The sequence below is a fragment of the Dromiciops gliroides genome, chromosome 3, assembly GCF_019393635.1.
Source record: "Dromiciops gliroides isolate mDroGli1 chromosome 3, mDroGli1.pri, whole genome shotgun sequence".
Lineage (NCBI taxonomy): Eukaryota > Metazoa > Chordata > Mammalia > Microbiotheria > Microbiotheriidae > Dromiciops > Dromiciops gliroides.
This window is the reverse complement of record NC_057863.1, coordinates 218,770,455-218,789,686: the sequence shown is the minus strand read 5'-3', so window position 1 is coordinate 218,789,686 and position 19,232 is coordinate 218,770,455. Positions and strand designations below refer to the sequence as shown.

The 19,232-nt window shown below is 39.0% G+C and overlaps 1 protein-coding gene across 1 annotated transcript in view; it reads right to left on the bottom strand.

Moving 5' to 3' along the window:
* Positions 1-646: 646 nt before the first annotated feature.
* The window catches only part of CLTRN (collectrin, amino acid transport regulator), a 91,519-nt gene continuing 72,933 nt past the window's right edge, over positions 647-19,232 (bottom strand). Inside the window, exons 5-6 of the mRNA XM_043996778.1 lie at positions 15,039-15,233; positions 647-1,010 (exon numbers count right to left, since the gene is read on the bottom strand). Of these exons, the coding sequence (XP_043852713.1) occupies positions 854-1,010; positions 15,039-15,233 (352 nt within the window). The 3' untranslated portion in view covers positions 647-853. The remainder of the gene's footprint in view (positions 1,011-15,038; positions 15,234-19,232) is intronic.

Genomic DNA, 19,232 nt, shown 5'->3' with positions numbered 1-19,232 from the left:
TTTTCAGTAACAAAAGGCCAACATCAAAATGCCCACTTAAGGCAAAAATGAATCATTTTAGGCAGTGTGATCAGTTTTCAACTATGACACGTCTTCCAGTATTGTCCATTTCTATCACACAAACAAAAAATTCTCCTTAGGCCATCTAAGCACATAGAGAAATAGGATCATAAGAACATGGTTTTACAACTGAACAAGTTCCTAGATATCATCTTCTCCAACTCTTTCACCTTATAGATGAGGAAAAGAAGGCCCATTGAGGGACTTACCTAGCTACCCAGGTAGTAAGTGGCAATAGCAGGGATGTGCTGCAGCCTGTTAAAACAGGTTTACCAGAACCAATTGTTAAATTTCAGGCAGAGCATTTATACCCTGGAAATTGGCAAATGTTACAAATCAAGGCTTGGCTTATTGTTTTTTCAATAGTATAAGCTTAAGAAAGTGATGAAGAAAATGTTAATAATGCAGATTAAACTTAAAATTATGTCATGTGTTCATTTTTTGAAGAGTTGGTTGTTTAAACATACCAATATATGCATGTCCTGTCCTTCTAAAAAAAAAGAGAGGAAGCAAGGAAATTATAGACATTTAAAAATCAATAACAACGTTATCACATGAATATTCTTAAATCTTGTATTCTCAGGAAAGTATTTTACAACAGTTTGTTTAATTAATGTCTTAAGATTCAGATTACCCTTATCAACTACTTTAAGAGTCAATTTCTTCTTCACCTTTTCTGGTCATCCAAGTTTCTTACAAAAGAAGCAGTCAAAAAAATCTTTCATTCTTTGTTATTTTTAGGTGGTCAGTAGCACAATTGAGTTTCATTTGGGCAATAGGAAGTAACAGCTTCTCATAGCGGTGTGAACTTTTCATCATCTGAAGCAAAGGCTCTGTTAATACGTCCTTCCTTGGAATCCAGAGTATCACAGGGAATACCATTTTCTATTGTCACCATCGTTTCATATTTGTCTTCAACATCGCCTGTTTCTGTCGATGCTTTGTTCTTTCTAAAAGCACAAGAAAAGACAGATGAAATTCGTATCCACCTTGACTGATCATAGAGTTTTCCACGCACCTATGAAATCGTGAAATTTTGGCACTAGGACTGATCATTAACAAAATCAAAATTCACCTAATTTTAGACCTATGGAGCTAGCTTATCTCTTTGTCATAGTAATGAATAGACACTATACAAGAGAGAAGTGACATTTCATTTTGTTGTTTAGTCAGTTCGGTTGATTTATTCCTTGAAAGAATCTTAAAGGTCATTTAGTCTAATTCTCCAATTTTACATATAAGGAAACAGACTTTTAGAGACAGTGACTTGCTCAAGGTCAAACAGGCAGTTAACAATAGAGAAAGAAAAAAAAACAAAAAAAACCCACGGGGCAGCTGGGTGGCGCAGTGGATGGAGCACTGGCCCTGGAGTCAGGAGTACCTGAGTTCAGATTCGGCCTCAGACACTTAACACTTACTAGCTGTGTGACCCTGGGCAAGTCACTTAACCCCAATTGCCTCACTAAAAAAAAAAAACAATAGAGAAAGGATTTGAACCCATGTCCTTTGACTCCTGTCGTTTTTTTCCTACTATATTACATTCAGAATCAGGTTTTCTGGCACTAAATCTAGGTCTCTCACGTAAAGAGCTCTGGATTTGGAATCCAATTGGATTCCAGCTCTGTCATTTACTATCTATGGGCAAATCAATTTATCTTTGATAGCCTAAGTTTCCTCATCAGTAAAATGAAGAGATTAGACTAAAAGGCCTCTGAGTGAATGAGCCTATGTTTATGAAATTCAAAAATTAGTAAGTTTCCAAGTATTAAAGATCTCTGTCTTCATATTCTTCTTCCTTACCCTGGCCCTACCCAGAGGGAGACTCTTAAGGAAATGAAAAATGATGAGGCAGAAAATTAGATAGTAACAATAAACTGCTCATCTTTAGATAAAAGTAATCTCATCATCAAAAAAAAGGTACTGAGGGAAATTACCAGAAGTATTGATCCAAATGAAGCAGTGTCAGCAGTAACCATACCCACATTGTTCTTTTTTTCTTTTTTTAACCTTTAGATACAGCTGTTCAAAGTCTGAGAAATTGCTGTGTTCCACAAAATGCACCAAACTTAGGGCCATTTGGAATGATAAGAAGCTCAAAGGTTGCCTCATAGTAAAACAGTGCTCTGCCACATCTCATAGCACATACCATCATAAACTGACTCATTCACAGGCTATGTATTATTCCTAATAAGTATAATAAAACTCAATTATATCCCTGGAGACATCCTGATTGATTGTTTTCCTAAGAGTATTTTTCCTTTCTAAAAGAAACATTGAGTGTTAATTAGTTTCCCTCTTTCTAGAGTGGTGTGCAAATTACTTGGGACAAGAAAGAATTTTTAGGTGGCTTCCTTCTGTGACAGCCATAGAAATGGCTGTGTGTGTGTGTGTGTGTGTGTGTGTGTGTGTGTGTGTGTGTGTGCTTCCTACTGATACCAGGCTGTCTCAGAATGTTTGACTTTGACCACATGAAACCAGATTGAGCTGGTTTCTCCCCCTTTAGTTGTCTTTGCCCTCTTTTCTTATGTTTTTAATTCTGTGATTTTTAAGAATAGATATCGGGGCAGCTAGTTGGCCCAGGGGAAAAGCACTGGCCCTGGATTCAGGAAGACCTGAGTTCAAATCTGGCCTCAGACACTTAACACTTGCTAGCTTTGTGACCCTGGACAAGTCACTTAACCTTCATTGCCCCACCAAAAAAAAAGAAAAAAAGAATAGATATCACTCCAGGTAAATGTGAGGAAGTTGAAACTCTTTAAGAGTACACTTCAATGAATGTTAGTTGTATCACAGTGGCTAATAGTATGAGGAAGTCAAGCCTCTCAAGGTTCAGGAAAGCCCACAATGAAACAGGATCAGTTGCACTAAAGCACAAAGGAAAGTAAAAAATGAACAATAATACCATGAACTGGAAAACTACTGCTGCAAAAGAGCCTAATTAACCCTCAGAAAACAAGTGAGGACCTTTAGAGTGACCTGGCACCTTCGGGGGTTGTTATTGATTCTTCTAAAGTGTAGCATAGACTTCTTGAAGTTGAAAGACCAGGGAGAAGACCAGTTAGCAGTTACTAACCATTGCTATGTAGAAAAAATATTTGTCAGGTAGGATGACACAAAGACTAGGATACTGAAGATGAAAAAAGGTAATTTTTTTTTTTTTAGTGAGGCAATTGGGGTTAAGTGACTTGCCCAGGGTCACACAGCTACTAAGTGTTAAGTGTCTGAGGCCAGATTTGAACTCAGGTACTCCTGACTCCAGGGCTGGTGCTCTATCCACTGCGCCACCTAGCTGCCCCCAAAAAGGTAATTTTTAAGGTGAAACTTCTTTTTTCATTTAAAGTTATACCAGAACACTGTCACAAGAAGTCAAAGTAAGCCCATAAGATCTGGGCATCTTCATTAGAGTGTGAAGCACATACACACAAGGAAATTGATGGGAGAGGGAATTTTTTTTAGAAGTCTTGTCCCTATTAAGGGAGTGGTGAACTCTGAACAAATATATTGTTATACTGACACAACATAGGTTTAAGAATTACCTGGTACCCTAAGTACACTAGGACCTGTGGTTCAGACGGATAAACATTCTCTCTCAGACCAGAGAGTGCTATTTGGTTCTATCATGATGTTTGAGCCAGAAGGTAGACCTGAGTCCTGACTGGGAGTTCCAAAAGGAACACACATAGTTTGTGAGAGAGTAGCCTGAGAGGAAGGAGCAGGAACTTCTATTGCTGAGCAGAACCAGCAACCATGGGGAGACTCCCAGCTGCACCTGGGACTTAGTGACTGAAATTGAAAGAATCAGAGGCCGAAAGAGAAACTGAGAGGACAGGGTTGTGGTGGAGAAGGAAGATTGGGGACATTGGCAAGCATGTTGGGATAGAAGACTCAGACTGAAGAACAGTTTATACCAAAGGAAGAAAGGGAAGTTTCCAAATAAAGTCTGATCTTTCCTCAACTTTTCCTTCCCATGACTATCTGACTACAGACATTGTAATATACTCTGCTTGCTTCTTTTTTATTTAAACACTTCCTGGATCCTCAATTTTGCCTCAAACATAAAGATGCCAAGGGTCAATTAGAGATAAAGAAAACTGTTAATTGAAGCTGAAAGCAAAATCTCTTTCTGAATGAATTTTTCTAACCAAGGGCTCCTGTATACTCTAATTGTATTGTTAACACTTTATCTATTATAAGGTCCAAAAAACGAAGCGACTCTGTGGACCTGAGGCCAAGTAGATTGCTCCTAGGCTAAAAAGCAAGCACATTTTTACAGAATAAAGTGGATGAAATCACTAGAGAGAAAATGATGAAAGAGAAAAGGGGTACTGAGGAGAAGGGAGAAGGGGTGACTGGAGAAAAGATCACAGCCTGAATCATACTCCTTGGAAGGAGACAGGAAAGTACTGAGGAAGATTTAGCCCTTCAGCCCTTATCTATCAGGGAGGGAGTAGAACTCTACCTTACCCAGCAACATCCACTGGTACCACATTGAAAAGCAGAATTGTTTCAGAATTCCCAAATGGGAATGGAATGCTGCAACACAACACGCCATGATTTTTTTGTTTTGTTTTTTTGTTGTTATTGTTTTTTCTTTCTTTCTTTCTTTGTGGGGTAATGAGGGTTAAGTGACTTGCCCAAGGTCACACAGCTAGTAAGTGTCAAGTATCTGAGGCTGGATTTGAACTCAGGTCCTCCTGAATCCATGGCCAGTGCTTTATTCACTGTGCCACCTAGCTGCCCCCTGGTTTTGGTTTTGTTTTGTTTTGTTTTTCACAGATTGGGTCTCCCTATCTCAACCAGGCTAGAAATACAGGATCCACTCATGGGACACTCCCACTGCTGACTGGCCCAGAACCTTTGGTCTGCTCTGTTTCTAAACTGGGCCAATTTTCTCCTTGTTAGGCAGCCCAGTGGTGCCACCCACCCTGCCAAACCTCACATCTTCTTGCAGCTGAACTATCAAGCTCAAATGATCCATCAGCCTCAGCCTCCTAGTAGAAGGGGTTATAGATACATAGAGAAGTCTAGTATGGCCTGAAATGTTAATAATTTTTTTTCCAAGTAATGGAGATAAAGATGCTCCCCAAACCTCATAATTTACATGATTGAAAACTTAGAGGCTATAATCAAAGCTGGATTTGGAAAAGTAGACTGTCAAAGACATACATAATATCTCATGTTCTAAAAGTATGGTTTCATGTTGAAGAGCTAAAGAATATGTGACAAAAATGTTGTGAACTAGAAACATATTGTGTCTATTATAGAGTCCTTCTCTTCCTTTAAGACAGCTTAAGAACTACCTTCTTCATGAAGCTTTTCCTGGTCCCCCCAGCTGTTAGTGCCCTCCCTCACAAGCTACCTTGTATTTAACAGCTTTGAATTTATTCTCTTTATTATTGTTTTTGTTGTTCATCCTTCCTTCTTGAAGAGGACCAATGGCTTCATGAGGGTGATGTGTATATCTACACTACATCTACTTATTTATGCCCTTGTTATCTTCCCTGTTTGAATGCAAGCTCTTGCAAGTAGAGATTATTTCCTTCTTTGTATTGTGGAAACATATTTAGAACCTCCTTTTTAGTATATCTTAAAATATTAAGAAATAGTATTTTCTTCCATAGTTCTTTCCAAAATTATCAGGAAATCCTCTTGAAAGGATCAGGACAAAAAGAAGGAAACAATAAAGCTCTTCCATTAGGTTAATGGATGGAATAGTAACCAGCAGTTGAACAAAGAGTACCTCTTGTGTAGAGAAGCTCATTGCCTTCCCTACCTCTGAAGAGATAAGGTTATTGAGTCATTTAAAGGCAATATCCTTCAGATTGATTAGGCCAAGGTTCACCACTTGGGAAATACTCTCTTCCACTCAATGGGAAGTACTGATAAAGATTTCTGGGAGGAACTCCATTGATTCTTCCAGAAGAATAGTCTAGGAGGAATGGGACCATAATTTGGTTACTCAACAAATTCCAGAATATACATTTAAGATTTATTTTCCTTGTTCAAAATATGTTTCAATGTTTTTTTCTTTCTTTTTTCTTGGTTAGAGTTTTTACCCCCACCAAATGACTCATATGGAAATGTTTTTCATGATTGTACATGTATAACCTATATCAGATTCCTTGTCTCAAGGAAGGGGAGGTGATAGAGGGAGGGATAGAATTTAGAACTCAAAACTTTTTTTAAAATGTTGAAAATTGGTTTTATATGTAATCAGGGAAAAATAAAAGATTATTTAAAAAAAGATTTGTTTTAATGTCACTTGAAACCTTGAGGCAGAGAGTTATTTATGTCAGAGGATATGGAAGACAATGTCATCTCTAAATGTATTCACTGGGTATGGAAAGATACATGATTCCTGGGAAATTTGGAAGTATCCAAATGACAAGCTTGGTTAATTCAGGGAAAGAACGCCTCTTTTTTTTTTTTTTTTTTTTTTTTTTTTTTAGGCAATGGGGGTTAAGTGACTTGCCCATGGTCACACAGCTAGTAAGTGTCAAGTGTCTGAGGCCGGATTTGAACTCAGGTACTCCTAAATCCAGGGCCGGTGCTTTAACCACTGCGCCATCTAGCTGCCCCCAAGAACGCCTCTTTTTAAGAATTGTTTGGATTAGTTTTCTGGGTCATTCCAAACTGACCAAAAAAGAGTAGGTCACTTCTTGCATACAATCTGATCACCTCCCACTTATCTATATTTAGTGAATACATTGTTATAGCATAGGAATGGTAATTTTATTTGGGGGCTTAATATTTTAAGATGAAAGTGGAGAAAATAGAGAGTCTAGGGAAGAACAATGAAAATGATGAAAGTATTAGAAAAGAAAATTTGTGGGAAAAAATGAAAGGAAATAAGAAAATAGTTTATAGAATTATATTTGGAGAAGAGAGGGATACATGAATTTAAAACACAGACCTACATTGTCATATGAGAGATTAGGTGAGGCATAAGGAAGGACTTGGTATTTCTTCCACTAAACTTTTATCTAATTTAGATGGTTTAGGTGCTCTCCTGCATGGCCATGGGACTACATGAGTTATAGATTGATCCCTTACAGGCCTATGATTTTTAGGGTCTTTACTTAACCAGCCCATTTCCAATGTTATCTACTATACTAAATTAGACTATTTAACTTCTATCTAGCTTTCTGCTTTTCATATTGACCTTTCCCATGTAATCCTTTCTTTGCTTTCCCCTTGTCACCTGGAGGAGAGAGATGAAAGGTGACTGATAGAGTCTCCTTGCAGAGGCAAAGAAAGGAAATTTTGGACTCTATTTTTATCCTGGATCCAAAGAAAAATGGAAAAAAGGCCTACTGGATAAAGAAATATACATGGATTGTGATTTGTACAGTTAGAAGGGAGTGGCCACAGGGATGAGATCACAAATAGATTAAAATAGTGGAATATCTTTTAAAGAAAAAATATTCCTTGATAGAAACCATGAAGCACGTATAACTAAAACAACGGTAAATCAATTTATCTCCAGGGTTTTGTCATAATTTTTCTTACTACATTTGCTAATTATTGAAGAACTTTGTGTTTGAACAGGAGAGCTCCCATCTGCTTTTGGTCTTTGAGCCTTCGTGATTTTGTAAGGCAAATTTATGACACTACATTCACTTCTCCTTGGCAACAGAAAATGATGCTACAAATACAATTATTATCTTCTGCTGGGTATGCCCTGAGGAGGAGGGAAGGTTTTATGTCCATACAACTATCTGAGAAACAACAATAACTAGAAACTCATAGAAAGGTAAAGGATGGATGATTTTTTAAATTTCAAATAACTTTTTCATAAGCTTTTCTAGATATTAACTCACATTGAAATAAATACAAGAAGTAATAGCAAATCTCATAATTAAGCTACCCATAAATCTGAACTTTATTCATTATTTCAAGTCAAATTACCTTATATTAATTTGGCACATATTGGGTATATGCTTACATATGGCTGGGGCCCAATTAAGGTGAATAATGAAGCTGGTAAAGTGTTTGCATTATTTGAATTCACACTCCATCTTTCCATTGGACTGGAATCAATGACTATATTTTGCCTAAATATAACTTCAAATAGTGTGAGTGGCATGCCTACGGCAACTTTACAGGATTCATTATTGCACTAATTGGTACCTAACTATATGTATATGTTGTTTTCTCTAACAGAATGCAAGCTCCTTGAGAGTAAGGGCTGTTATACTGTTGTTGTTTTTTGTTGAGTCATTTTAGTCTTGTCTAACTCTTCATTGACTCCCTTTTGGGGTTTTCTTGGCAGAGATACTGGAGTGATTTTCCATTTCCTTCTCTAGATCATTTTACAGATGAGGAAAGTGTGGCAAACAGAGTCAAGTGACTTGCCCGGGGTAACTGGGGCCAGATTGAACTCAGGTCTTCCTGACTCCAGGGTCAGCACTCTACCCACTGTACCACCTAGCTGCCCTGTCTTTCTATATTCCTGTTTTTTCTATTCTCAGCACTTGACATAGTATTTGATACATGGTAATATAGCATAATAAACGCTCGTTGGTTAATTTATTGATAAATAAATGGTACATTGTGATGAGACTTTACTAGACAGAAATCAGTGAAGTCACGGGACTCATATAATATAGGGCTAAAGGTTTATTGAATGTAATATGGGTTAGCATCGGTGTAATACAGTCAAAATGTTTTTTAAAAGTAATATTATTTGAAGCTACACAGAACTAGAGTCAAGAAGGTTATAAATAAGGTATGATAGGAAAAGAAGATGGGCTTGTTAGGTCATGAAGATGAGGCTCACCAGTGAATAGCCAACATGTTCCATTGGTATCCTTGAGATATTAGCAAAAATTGAGCAAGACCTCTCTTGATGAACTTATGGGAGAACATGGAAAAGAATAACAACCTGCGTTCAGGCACTGAAGGGCTGTATTTGCATGGTTGGATGGAACATTTACATGTATGAAATTACAGATCCATTTGAGTGGTCAAATACTGTTATTTAGGGAGAAAAAAGGATACTCTTGAAGTCAGAAAGACATGGGTTCTTCAAGACATGCTTCTCATACACACACACACACACACACACACAATTATGTGACCATGGGCAAGCTGCTTATCAATCAGTGCCCTAGACATCTCTCTAAGACCATAAGAAATCATAGGTAAGGACCCAAAATATCATTTGAACTTCCAATAAAATCTAACTCTGACACCTCCTCATGGCATGGAGAAGACCCAAGATTCTTGAAAGCATATGCAAGCAAAGCAAAGGTTCTGGCTCATCATACTATGCCATAAAAGCTTTAATTAGAAGTATGATTATGGGCTATATATCTGTCACTCATGGACCAGGCTAGCTGAATCTGGAGAGTTCTGGGGAATATATATGGTTAATAGGCATGACCTGGATGATGATCCAGTAAAGAAGTCTAAGAAGAAGTCAGACAAAAAGGAGAACCATGAGAGAACAGTGTCACAGAAACCCAGAGGGCAGATGGCAGTCAGGAGGATTATTCATGGGGCAAAAGTTTGTGTGAGGTCAAAAAAGATGAGGACTGAGAAAAGATCTTGAGATTTGGCAATTAGGAGAGCAATGGTAAATTTGACGAAGGCATTTTCAGTTGAACGATGATGCACTTATGTAATATTGTGTATTTCGGCTATGTTGGTTTCATATCCCTCTATGGGATATACACTCCATGAAAGCAGAAACTGTATTTTATCTAAATTATTATCTCCCCAATGCCCAGTACAGTGCTTGATCCACAGTAGATGCTTAAATATTTGCTACCCTTATTTTAAGCAACATAATGTTATTTGAAACTGTTGGATCATGAGAGTTCTCACCTGTCTTTTTCTATGGGGGTATAGGTAGAAAGAATGGTACTAGAATAACCTAGAAAAGTTCCAACTTCTACCCCAAAATCTTTCCAGGTTCTGTAGATACCCAAGTCCAAATGTATGCAGCACTCTCTAAGGGTAGTGTGGTATAATGGGTCAAGTGCTGGACTGTTAGACTTTGGTTCAAATCTCATCTCAGATACTCACTGATTCGAGCAAGTGAATTAATCTCTCTGAATCTCAGTTTCCCCATGTGGAAACATCTCTATGTTGTTATTCAGTCATATCATGCATGTCTGACTCTTTGTGACCCCATGTGGGATCTTCTTGGCAAAGATACAGGAGTGGTTTTACAGATAAGGAAACTGAAACAAACAGGATTAAGTGACTTGGCCAGGGCCACATAGCCAGTAAGTGTATAAGACCAGATTTGAACTCAGGAAAATGAATTTTCCTGATTCCAAGCCCAGTGCTCCACCTAGCTGCCCCAAAAATATATATAATGATACATAATGTTCTACCTCATTTACAGGATTGTTATGAGGAAAATCCTTAGGAAACTGTAATTATTTAATTTTTAAAAAGTATTGGCCATTAAGTTCCTTCAGCGACTGATTGGACTCTTGTTAGACTCAAAGTAATGAGTCTTTTTAAATTCTGTTACATCTTGCCAAAGGCCTTCTTTGCTTCTGAATTCAAATACCTTGGCTTGCTGGTGTCCCCAATATATGAGGACCTTAATCCACTTGGCACTCACACCCTCAACATACCATTCCACCAATTTTATTTTTCTTTTCCCAAGTAGCATATTCTTTTTTTTTGTTTGTTTTTTTGTTTTGAGGGGCAATTGGGGTTAAGTGACTTGCCCAGGGTCACACAGCTATTAAGTGTTAAGTGTCTGAGGCCAGATTTGAACTCAGGTACTCCTGAATCCAGGGCCGGTGCTCTATCCACTGCGCCATCTAGCTGCCCCAAGCATATTCTTCCTAAAGGCTGCACACAACACTTGTTGCTTAACTTTAACATTATTCATTAAGGAAATTCCTGCACTGTGCTATTTCTCACTACATCCCACAGTCACCAAAAACAACCCTTTTCATGCTGTTGTTTTGACATTTTATTCTTTAACTAGACAAGTCACACATTTAATTTCTTTAAATTATCAATTGAGAAAACAATGGAAAAGTACAATATTCACTAAAAATGCAGATGTTGGGGCAGCTATGTGGCACAGTGGATAAAGCATTGGCCCTGCATTCAGGAGGACCTGAATTCAAATCCAGCCTCAGTCACTTTACACTTACTAGCTGTGTGACCCTGAGCAAGTCACTTAACTCTCATTGAACTACACAAAAAAATGCAGATGTCTTCTGTTTATAATATGCATCATATAGCTGAGTACTAAAGAGAATCTGAGGGAAAAAAAACATACATTAAACTGGTAGGAGATGATTTCTAGTCTTAGTTCAATCACTGATTTGCTGTGTGATATTGGGCAAGTAGTTTGCTGTCTCTGATCCTCATTTTCATCATCTGTAATATGAAAAGGTTGGGCAAAATATTCTCTAAGATCCTTTCTAACTCTATTTTACAATCTGTACTCTAAACTCTATGGTGCATTCAACCATCCACTCTCCAAATGTGCAGAATGTCAGATGTGGGTTTTGGAAGAGAACATTTTCAATTTAAAGATAAATTTGATGCCAATGTTTAATCTTACTTCCCAAGATTCTACTTTCTAGGGCCCCATTTGTGGGAATTGTGTGCTAACGAGAGCCCAGAAATAGTTCGGGGACACATGAACATCTAAGGAACTGAGGTGGGACAGGGTAAGATAGATACATAGTCAGCATCTGGAATCCCCAGAGAAGCCAATGGCCCCACATACTCCAGGTTGGTTGTGGTCCTGCCAGTTCTCCTGTCAATAGGCCAAGGCTTGAATTGCTGACAACAGAGGCAACATTTAAGCAGACAATGGAGCTTGGGGGGCTGAAACCCCCGCCAATCATCAGTTGCCAGCTGTTACACAGCCTCACAGTCAGTGCTATGAAGTTGCAATCTGGGGAGCAATGCAAGAAACACCTAATAGCCTGGAAGCAGTCTTGCATGTCATACACCTGGATTCGCGCTATCCAGGGGCCACTTCCTCCACCTAGAAATAGTTAGACTAGGCCTATTTCCAACAGCCTCAGTGAACGATGAGCTTATCAGCTCATATTCTTTCTTCTCCCCAGTGTCTCACTTCCCATGCCTCACTCCAGCTCCCTGTGGGAAGGGGGCTTACAGAGAACTTCTGTATAATTCTACAGCTAGAAGACAGGGACCGCTCTGGGATCCTTCCAAAGCCCACAGGTGAGTAAGGAGAGATTGTGACCAGCAGGCCGTCATCATCAAAGGATGGCTAGCCTCATTCACTGCTGATTTAAACCTTTGAGCCACATTCTTTGATGCCCCTAATGGAAAGAATGCTTTCTATTCTGAAGACTTACTGTTCCATTGCCCTCTGATTATATTCTCCTCTATAGGCCCTAGAATAGTCCTATTGCTTGCAGAAACCAGTGGCTGTATCTGACCTTGGACTTACCAGGTGATCTGCTTTCTCATTCCCCTTTCAATTGTTTCAGTCCTGTCTGACTCTTTGTGACCCCATTTGGGGTTTTCTTGGCAAAAATGCTGGAGTGGTTTGCCATTTTCTTCTCCAGCTCATTTTACATATGAGGAACTGAGACAAACAGCAGCAATTGACTTGCCCAGGGTCACATAGATAGTAAATATCCGAGGCTAGATTTGAACTCAGGGCTTTCTGATTCTAGGCCTAGGGCTCTATCTACTGTACCACCTAGCTGCCCTTCACATTCCCCTAAGCTTATCTTTACCTTCCAGGTTTATTAATTACCCACTAGTCAGAAGGGGAATGGGGAGAAAAACACAGATCCTTTCCTCCCCTGACCCTTTGTATGAGTTTGTGTGATCTCTTCAGGGTCAGAGCTTCTTTCCTGTCACAGGATGTATCTTTCTATTCGTGGGAGATGCCTGCTAGTCTGGTCTATTGGTAGTTGGGTGGAAAGAGTCAGGAAATTGGCCTGAAGTAGTTAGGATTTAATATAGAGATTCTTAACCTGGGGTTAAGAAATTGATACAAACATACATCCATACACACGTGCATGCATGCATGTATGCACATGTGCATAATACACATATATGTACATGCACACATATGTATTGTTTACATGTATGTATATATTTGGATAACTATTTCCATATAAGTGGTTTCCTTTGTGATCCTATATACTTTATTTATGCCTTTAAAACATTCTGGGAAGTGCCCATGACCCCCCAAAATTTAAGAACTCTGTTATAAAGATTGATAAGTCTGGATAACAACGTCCCCAGAGTAGGCTAATCGGGCTCCTCGGACTGACATCCAGTCTCCAAACATCATATCAACATGGGCTCTATAGGATAGGTAAGTTCCAAAGAAGAAAGCATAGGGGGCAGCTAGGTGGCACAGTGGATAGAGCACCAGCCCTGGATTCAGGAGGAGCTGAGTTCAAATCCGGCCTCAGACACTTAACACTTACTAGCTGTGTGACCCTGGGCAAGTCACTTAACCCCAATTGCCTCACCAAAAAAAGATAAAAGAGAAGAAAGCATAGTAGACTAGAAGCTTTTAGTGGTCAAGGAACATCCTGAGGGCAGAGGGCCTAGAAGAAAGTTTCTAGGGTCATAGGGCATCTAGGGTAGATGCTCAGGGCGGGATGAAGCCACTGAAGACTGTGGATACTTCAGAATCTCCACTTTAAAATCTGACCATTTTGGACCAGCATCCTGACTCTTTCAAACAGCTATGCTAGATCAGACTAGCAGGGATTTCCCATGAATAGAAAGATTAAATACATTCCCATTTTTTGAAAGTGTAGAAGTTCTGGGCCTGGGTGGGTCACCCAAATTCACATGAAGGGTCAGATGAAGAAGATATCTGTGCATTTCTCCCCACTCCCACTAATGTATAATTCCCCCTCCCAATTTCATGCCTAGTAATGTTCCTTATTTTCCTGGTTTATATAATAACATTGTAAGTTATAATATCCCTCAAAAATCATTAGGAAGATTATATAGATTGTTGTTCATCCTTCATTTTCAAAGAGGAACAGTGACATCACAGATGATGTCTTGACTTGCAAGTAAATTGGATTTAAGTGAGGCAGAGCTGATCAAAGTCATCAGCCTAACTGTTGCTGAGTCAACAAAGTTCAGTGCCAAGACAAAAGTCAATGTGACTGTTGATGGCCCAGGATACAGTCGATGACCTTTGTATCTTTGATGTCTGACCGATGTCAGCTTCCTTCGTGGCCACTGGAACAAATTGTTCTCATCTGCCCATTTCACTGAGGGAATTCTTCATATGCTTGGGGTAGACATCTTCTTATGGATTTTTTTTTTTGGTTTTGGCAATTCTGACACAACTTATATTTTTCATCTTAATAGTATTTTATTTTTTTCACAATTACATGTAAATATAGTTTTCAACATTCATTTTTGTAAGATTTTGAGTTATAGATTAGTTTGAGACTGTCAGTCACCCTCAACCACGTTTAGCCTGTCTGCTGAGATGGTTTTACCAGGTGTGGCCACTGCACATGCTACAGCTTCTTGGAGCCACAGGTGAGAGCTAGGTAAAGGTCACCAAAGGTGGATGAGCAGCCCTGAAAAGAGCTCAGCAAACACTCCCACCAGAGGTGCTAGTCCTCCCTGAACACTTCGGGTATTCTCATAACTAGGGCATGGAGTAAGGAGAGGAACCCTTTTTAAAATGCCTTTTGCATTCTTATATGTAAGTAGAAACCATGGTGTAATTATTTCAGTATCACCAGTTTTCTACAGGTTTTACCTTTTGGCCAAGACAACCTCCACCTTGGGAAATAGTCATCTATATATATATTTTAACTAAAAGTATTTTATTATTTTCCAGTTACATGTAGAAATAGCGTTCAACATTTGTTTATATAAAATTTCCAATTCCAAATTTTTCTCCCTCCCTACCCTCCCCATATATTTCTAAAAGCACACAAATAGAGCAAAACAAAATGAGTCAGCTCTCAATTTTCTCAACTCCCCTCATTTAGAAACAGTTGGCCATATACTAAGTTTCTTACCTCCTCCGTTGATGGATTCCTGACATAATCAGCAATACAATTCCAACTATGACAAGGCAAAATACCACACCAAATATGATTATCCAGATAGGGGTTGATGGTTGAGTGGGGGGTCTGAGGGTGGCAGGAACTTCTAGGAATTCCAATGTCTGGTCATTCAAAAGGAAAGCATTGTTGATCCTATTTCTGTTCATCCTAAAGGGGCAAAAGCAACAGTAAAACAAGTGCGATTATAAATTACTTCATCAAGAGAACGATACAGTATATATAATGTCTTTCCCTGTGACTGTTTGCTGAGTCCCAGGTGTGCTCTAGGTTTCTGTGACTGGGTGTGGGGGCTGCTAGAAGCCAATAGGGCAGCTGGCCTTGGTGCCGCTGCCCTCTGCCATAAGAAATAAATTTTCAAGTTGTTAACTGTCTCTGGGGCAAATTAAGTTACTTGGGCTACTCCAAATTGGTAGATCACAGAATCACTGAATTGGCAGCAGGCTGAGTCCTCAGAAAAATGGTGATGGAGATGCATTTGCCTACCCCCTCTATACTCCATACTCTATACTCTTGGTGATAGCCCTTCTACTCTGCTCTTTCACAAATTCTCTAGGGTGCTCCCCAGCAATGATCTAGTTAATTCATTCTTCCTGAGGTAGAAATGACATAAATATTAAGGTGTTATCTTTCCTAGGTTTACTTGTTTTTAAGGCTTCAACAATCCCATTGGAATAAACCAAAAGAAAGCATTTTTAAAGCTTCAGCAAGCTAAGTGCAGGTGGATTTTTAGAGAATAGAAGATAAATCCGGGAAATCACTTTACAAAAGTATCTAACCCATCTGCCTACAGGTAGAATCTAAAAAAGCTACTGATTTGGGAGAAGACTCTTATATAATTGAGAATCTCATCCTAAATCAGATCTAGATTACTATTTAATATGGATATGAGTCATCATGCAAATACTCTAAAACACTGGGTCATTTAAAGTAATTTCTACTTCATTTGGAAATATTTCTATATCCATATTCCAATATGGATGACTCAGGGGGGGTGATATTTCCAAGACAACAGTGAAGCTCATTGTATAAGTATGACATGCACAAAGATGAAAACTTGTCTAACTTTTCCATCCTACTTAACTGTTCAAATTTTTCCATTCTTCGAATGGATTATACCACCTCAAAAACAAATATCAAACTTCAGTTTAAACAGTCTTTCCCTTTAAAATGCTATTTCATATCTTCCCTGGGACAGGGAGGAAGCTGTTTTGGCTTAAAGTCCTTTCTCCTCTACATTCTGCTGGGCTACATTAAATATTCTGCTTATATTAGCAAAACACCAAGGAAATAAGGCAACAAATTGAAATCAAAATAGTTAGCTGATGGATCATCCTTAATGTGATAATAGGCATACCCAACCTAACATCATTAATTGAATCCAAGAAAAAAAAAATCACTTCAGGGAGATACAGTTCTGAGATACACATTTTATACTTAGGAAATCTTAAAAATTGGAAGAGAAGGATAGGGAGTGGGAAAAGAAGAAAGAGGGAAAATGATGTGTGTGTGATAGGCAGGGGGTGGAGAGTAGAGGTAGAAGACACAGTAACTGTCCAGAAAAACACAAAAGAAAAATTTTGGGAAGATTTTATTATAATCTATTAGCAATGTTACTGTGAAACAAAATAGAGCATTATCTATAGCTGTGCCCTAGAATTTGATCAACAGTCAATAGTCAATAAACATTTATTAAGCAATTACTAAGTGGAGCAGTTAATTGGTACTGTGGATAGAGTACCTGGCCAAAGACTCATCTTCCTGAGTTCAAATTTGGCATCAGACACTTACTACCTGTGTGAGCCTGGGTAAATCAATTAACTCTGTCTGTTTTGTCATCTGTAAAATAAGCTGGAGAAAGACATGGCAGGGGCAGCTAAGTGGTGCAGTGGATAAAGTATAAGCCCTGGATTCAGAAGGACCTGAGTTCAAACCCAGCCTCAAACACTTGATACTTACTAGCTGTGTGACCCTGAGCAAGTCACTTAACCCTTATTGCCCTGCCCCCCCAAAAAATGCTTGCTAAATAAACATTTTAGGGGCAGCTAGGTGGCGCAGTGGATAAAGCACCAGCCCTGGATTAAGGAGGACCTGAGTTCAAATGCAGCCTCAGACACTTGACACTTACTAGCTGTGTGACCCTGGGCAAGTCACTTAACCCTCACTGCCCTGCAAGAACAAGAACAAGAACAAGAAAAACAAGAACAAGAACAAGAACAAGAACAAGAACAAGAACAAGAACAAGAACAAGAACAAGAACAAGAACAAGAACAAGAACAAGAACAAGAACAAGAAGAACAAGAAGAAGAAGGACATGGCAAACCACTCCAGTATTTTTACCAAGAAGAGTCCGACACAACTGAAACAACTGAAAAACAACAAAGTGGCAGGCACTCACCAAGAGTTGAGGATAGGGGGAAAATGCAAAAACAATTTCTGACTTCAAGGAACTGACTTTATTTTAAAAGACCTGCATAAACTTGCATTTCTAGCAACAAGATTAAGAGGTTGAGCTAATGAATCTTTCAGAGTACTTGCTTGGTCAATAACTCAGGTCCAAATACTTGTTTCTTTTTCATTCAAAAGCAACAGATTTTAGAAAATAAATTAGTAATACATCATCGAGACTGCTTTAATTTCTCATTAGTCTTTACCCTTAGTCTTTATAGATCTGTTACAGTTTGTTGTGAAGCAACAAACCAGTGGAGCAGTCGATTAGTTCTCCAAGTTACACTTGTCCAGTGTAATTGACCACAAGGTACTTGAAAATGAATCCTGCCTAGAGTGGTCAGTAACAAATAATTTGAATTTTTATTATTTTCATGTAATGAAGAGGGAATGTGACCCCTCTCTTCCACTTCAGTTGATGGAGATATATAATGCAGTTGCACATGATCAAGTATTAATGTGATCCCTTCATGAAATGGAATTACTTCTCTGATGGAGTCAAGAAGGAAACAACAGGATTAGCTGTGCAAACAAATTAGCTTCACTGGTGGAGACTTTAAATAGCTAAGCCCTGGACAAATTTCAAAAGTTTCAGAGTGGGAGAAATTATATCCCTGGAGCTGCCTGGGGAGAGAGAATTAGGGGGAGTGGGTGGAAAGAAACAGGTAATTTCTCTTTTCTCCCCCTTGAACCTAAAAAGTATTTCCCATCATCCAGGGGTCAGCAAGCAAACTAGGGCCAGTATTTTAAAATATTTTTTTAAACCCCATTCTTAACTTGGTAGACCTAGAAATATAGGAGGTGGGCTGTATATTATATATAATAATGACTCTGGGTAGAGTTTGCCCACCACTGCCCTGTGAATAACAATATTTAAAGGAGATAAATCTTGTTTTTACCATTCCCCCATGTCTCTAAGGAGAGCTGGGTGGCCAGCCTCAGACCTCAGCTTCCTGCTTCCCCTCCTGGCAGGAATCAATCTCCCTTAGAGAAGATCAGGGGATGGAGAGAGGAGACTCTAAAGATACTACTGTAGTTACAACCCTGTAAGCCACATCTAGGCAGAACCATTCGGATACAAATAACCTATGTGAGCAAAACACAGCACAGCATACCACTTACATCATTCCCCACTGCACTGCACTCTTCTGTCCTCCATCATGCCCTTTTACTAAATACTTATTCTCTTTCTTCCCCTTCTCCTCTCTCTCCTCCCCTTTCAGCTTAATTTTGGGTTGATTTCAAGTTCTTTGAGGGCAGGAACTGTCTTTTTTTTTTTTTGGTCTTATATTTGTATTCCCACAATTAGCACTGTGCCTGATACATGGTGTTTAATAAATGCTTGTTGACTGACTTAACTGACTGACCCTCCCCCCTATCTTACAACATTGACAATGTAGCTTTGAAGGGAAATTACTAGATCAGTAGAAGATACTGCACCCAGCAATGTGCAGATACATGCATCCCAGACAGCCATGGACACAAAGACAGGTGTCGTTGCTTGTCCTTCTTTCACAAAGCGGATCATGACTTCAGGGTGATGTCATGACTTGCAATGAATTGGATTTAAGTGAGGGGGCACTGTGCAAAGTCATCACTCTCACTCTCTCCTCCAGAGCCATCTGGGTCTAGTGGCAAGACATACATCAGGATGACTGGAGATGGCCCTGGATGTTTAAGGCAATTTGGGTGAAATGACTT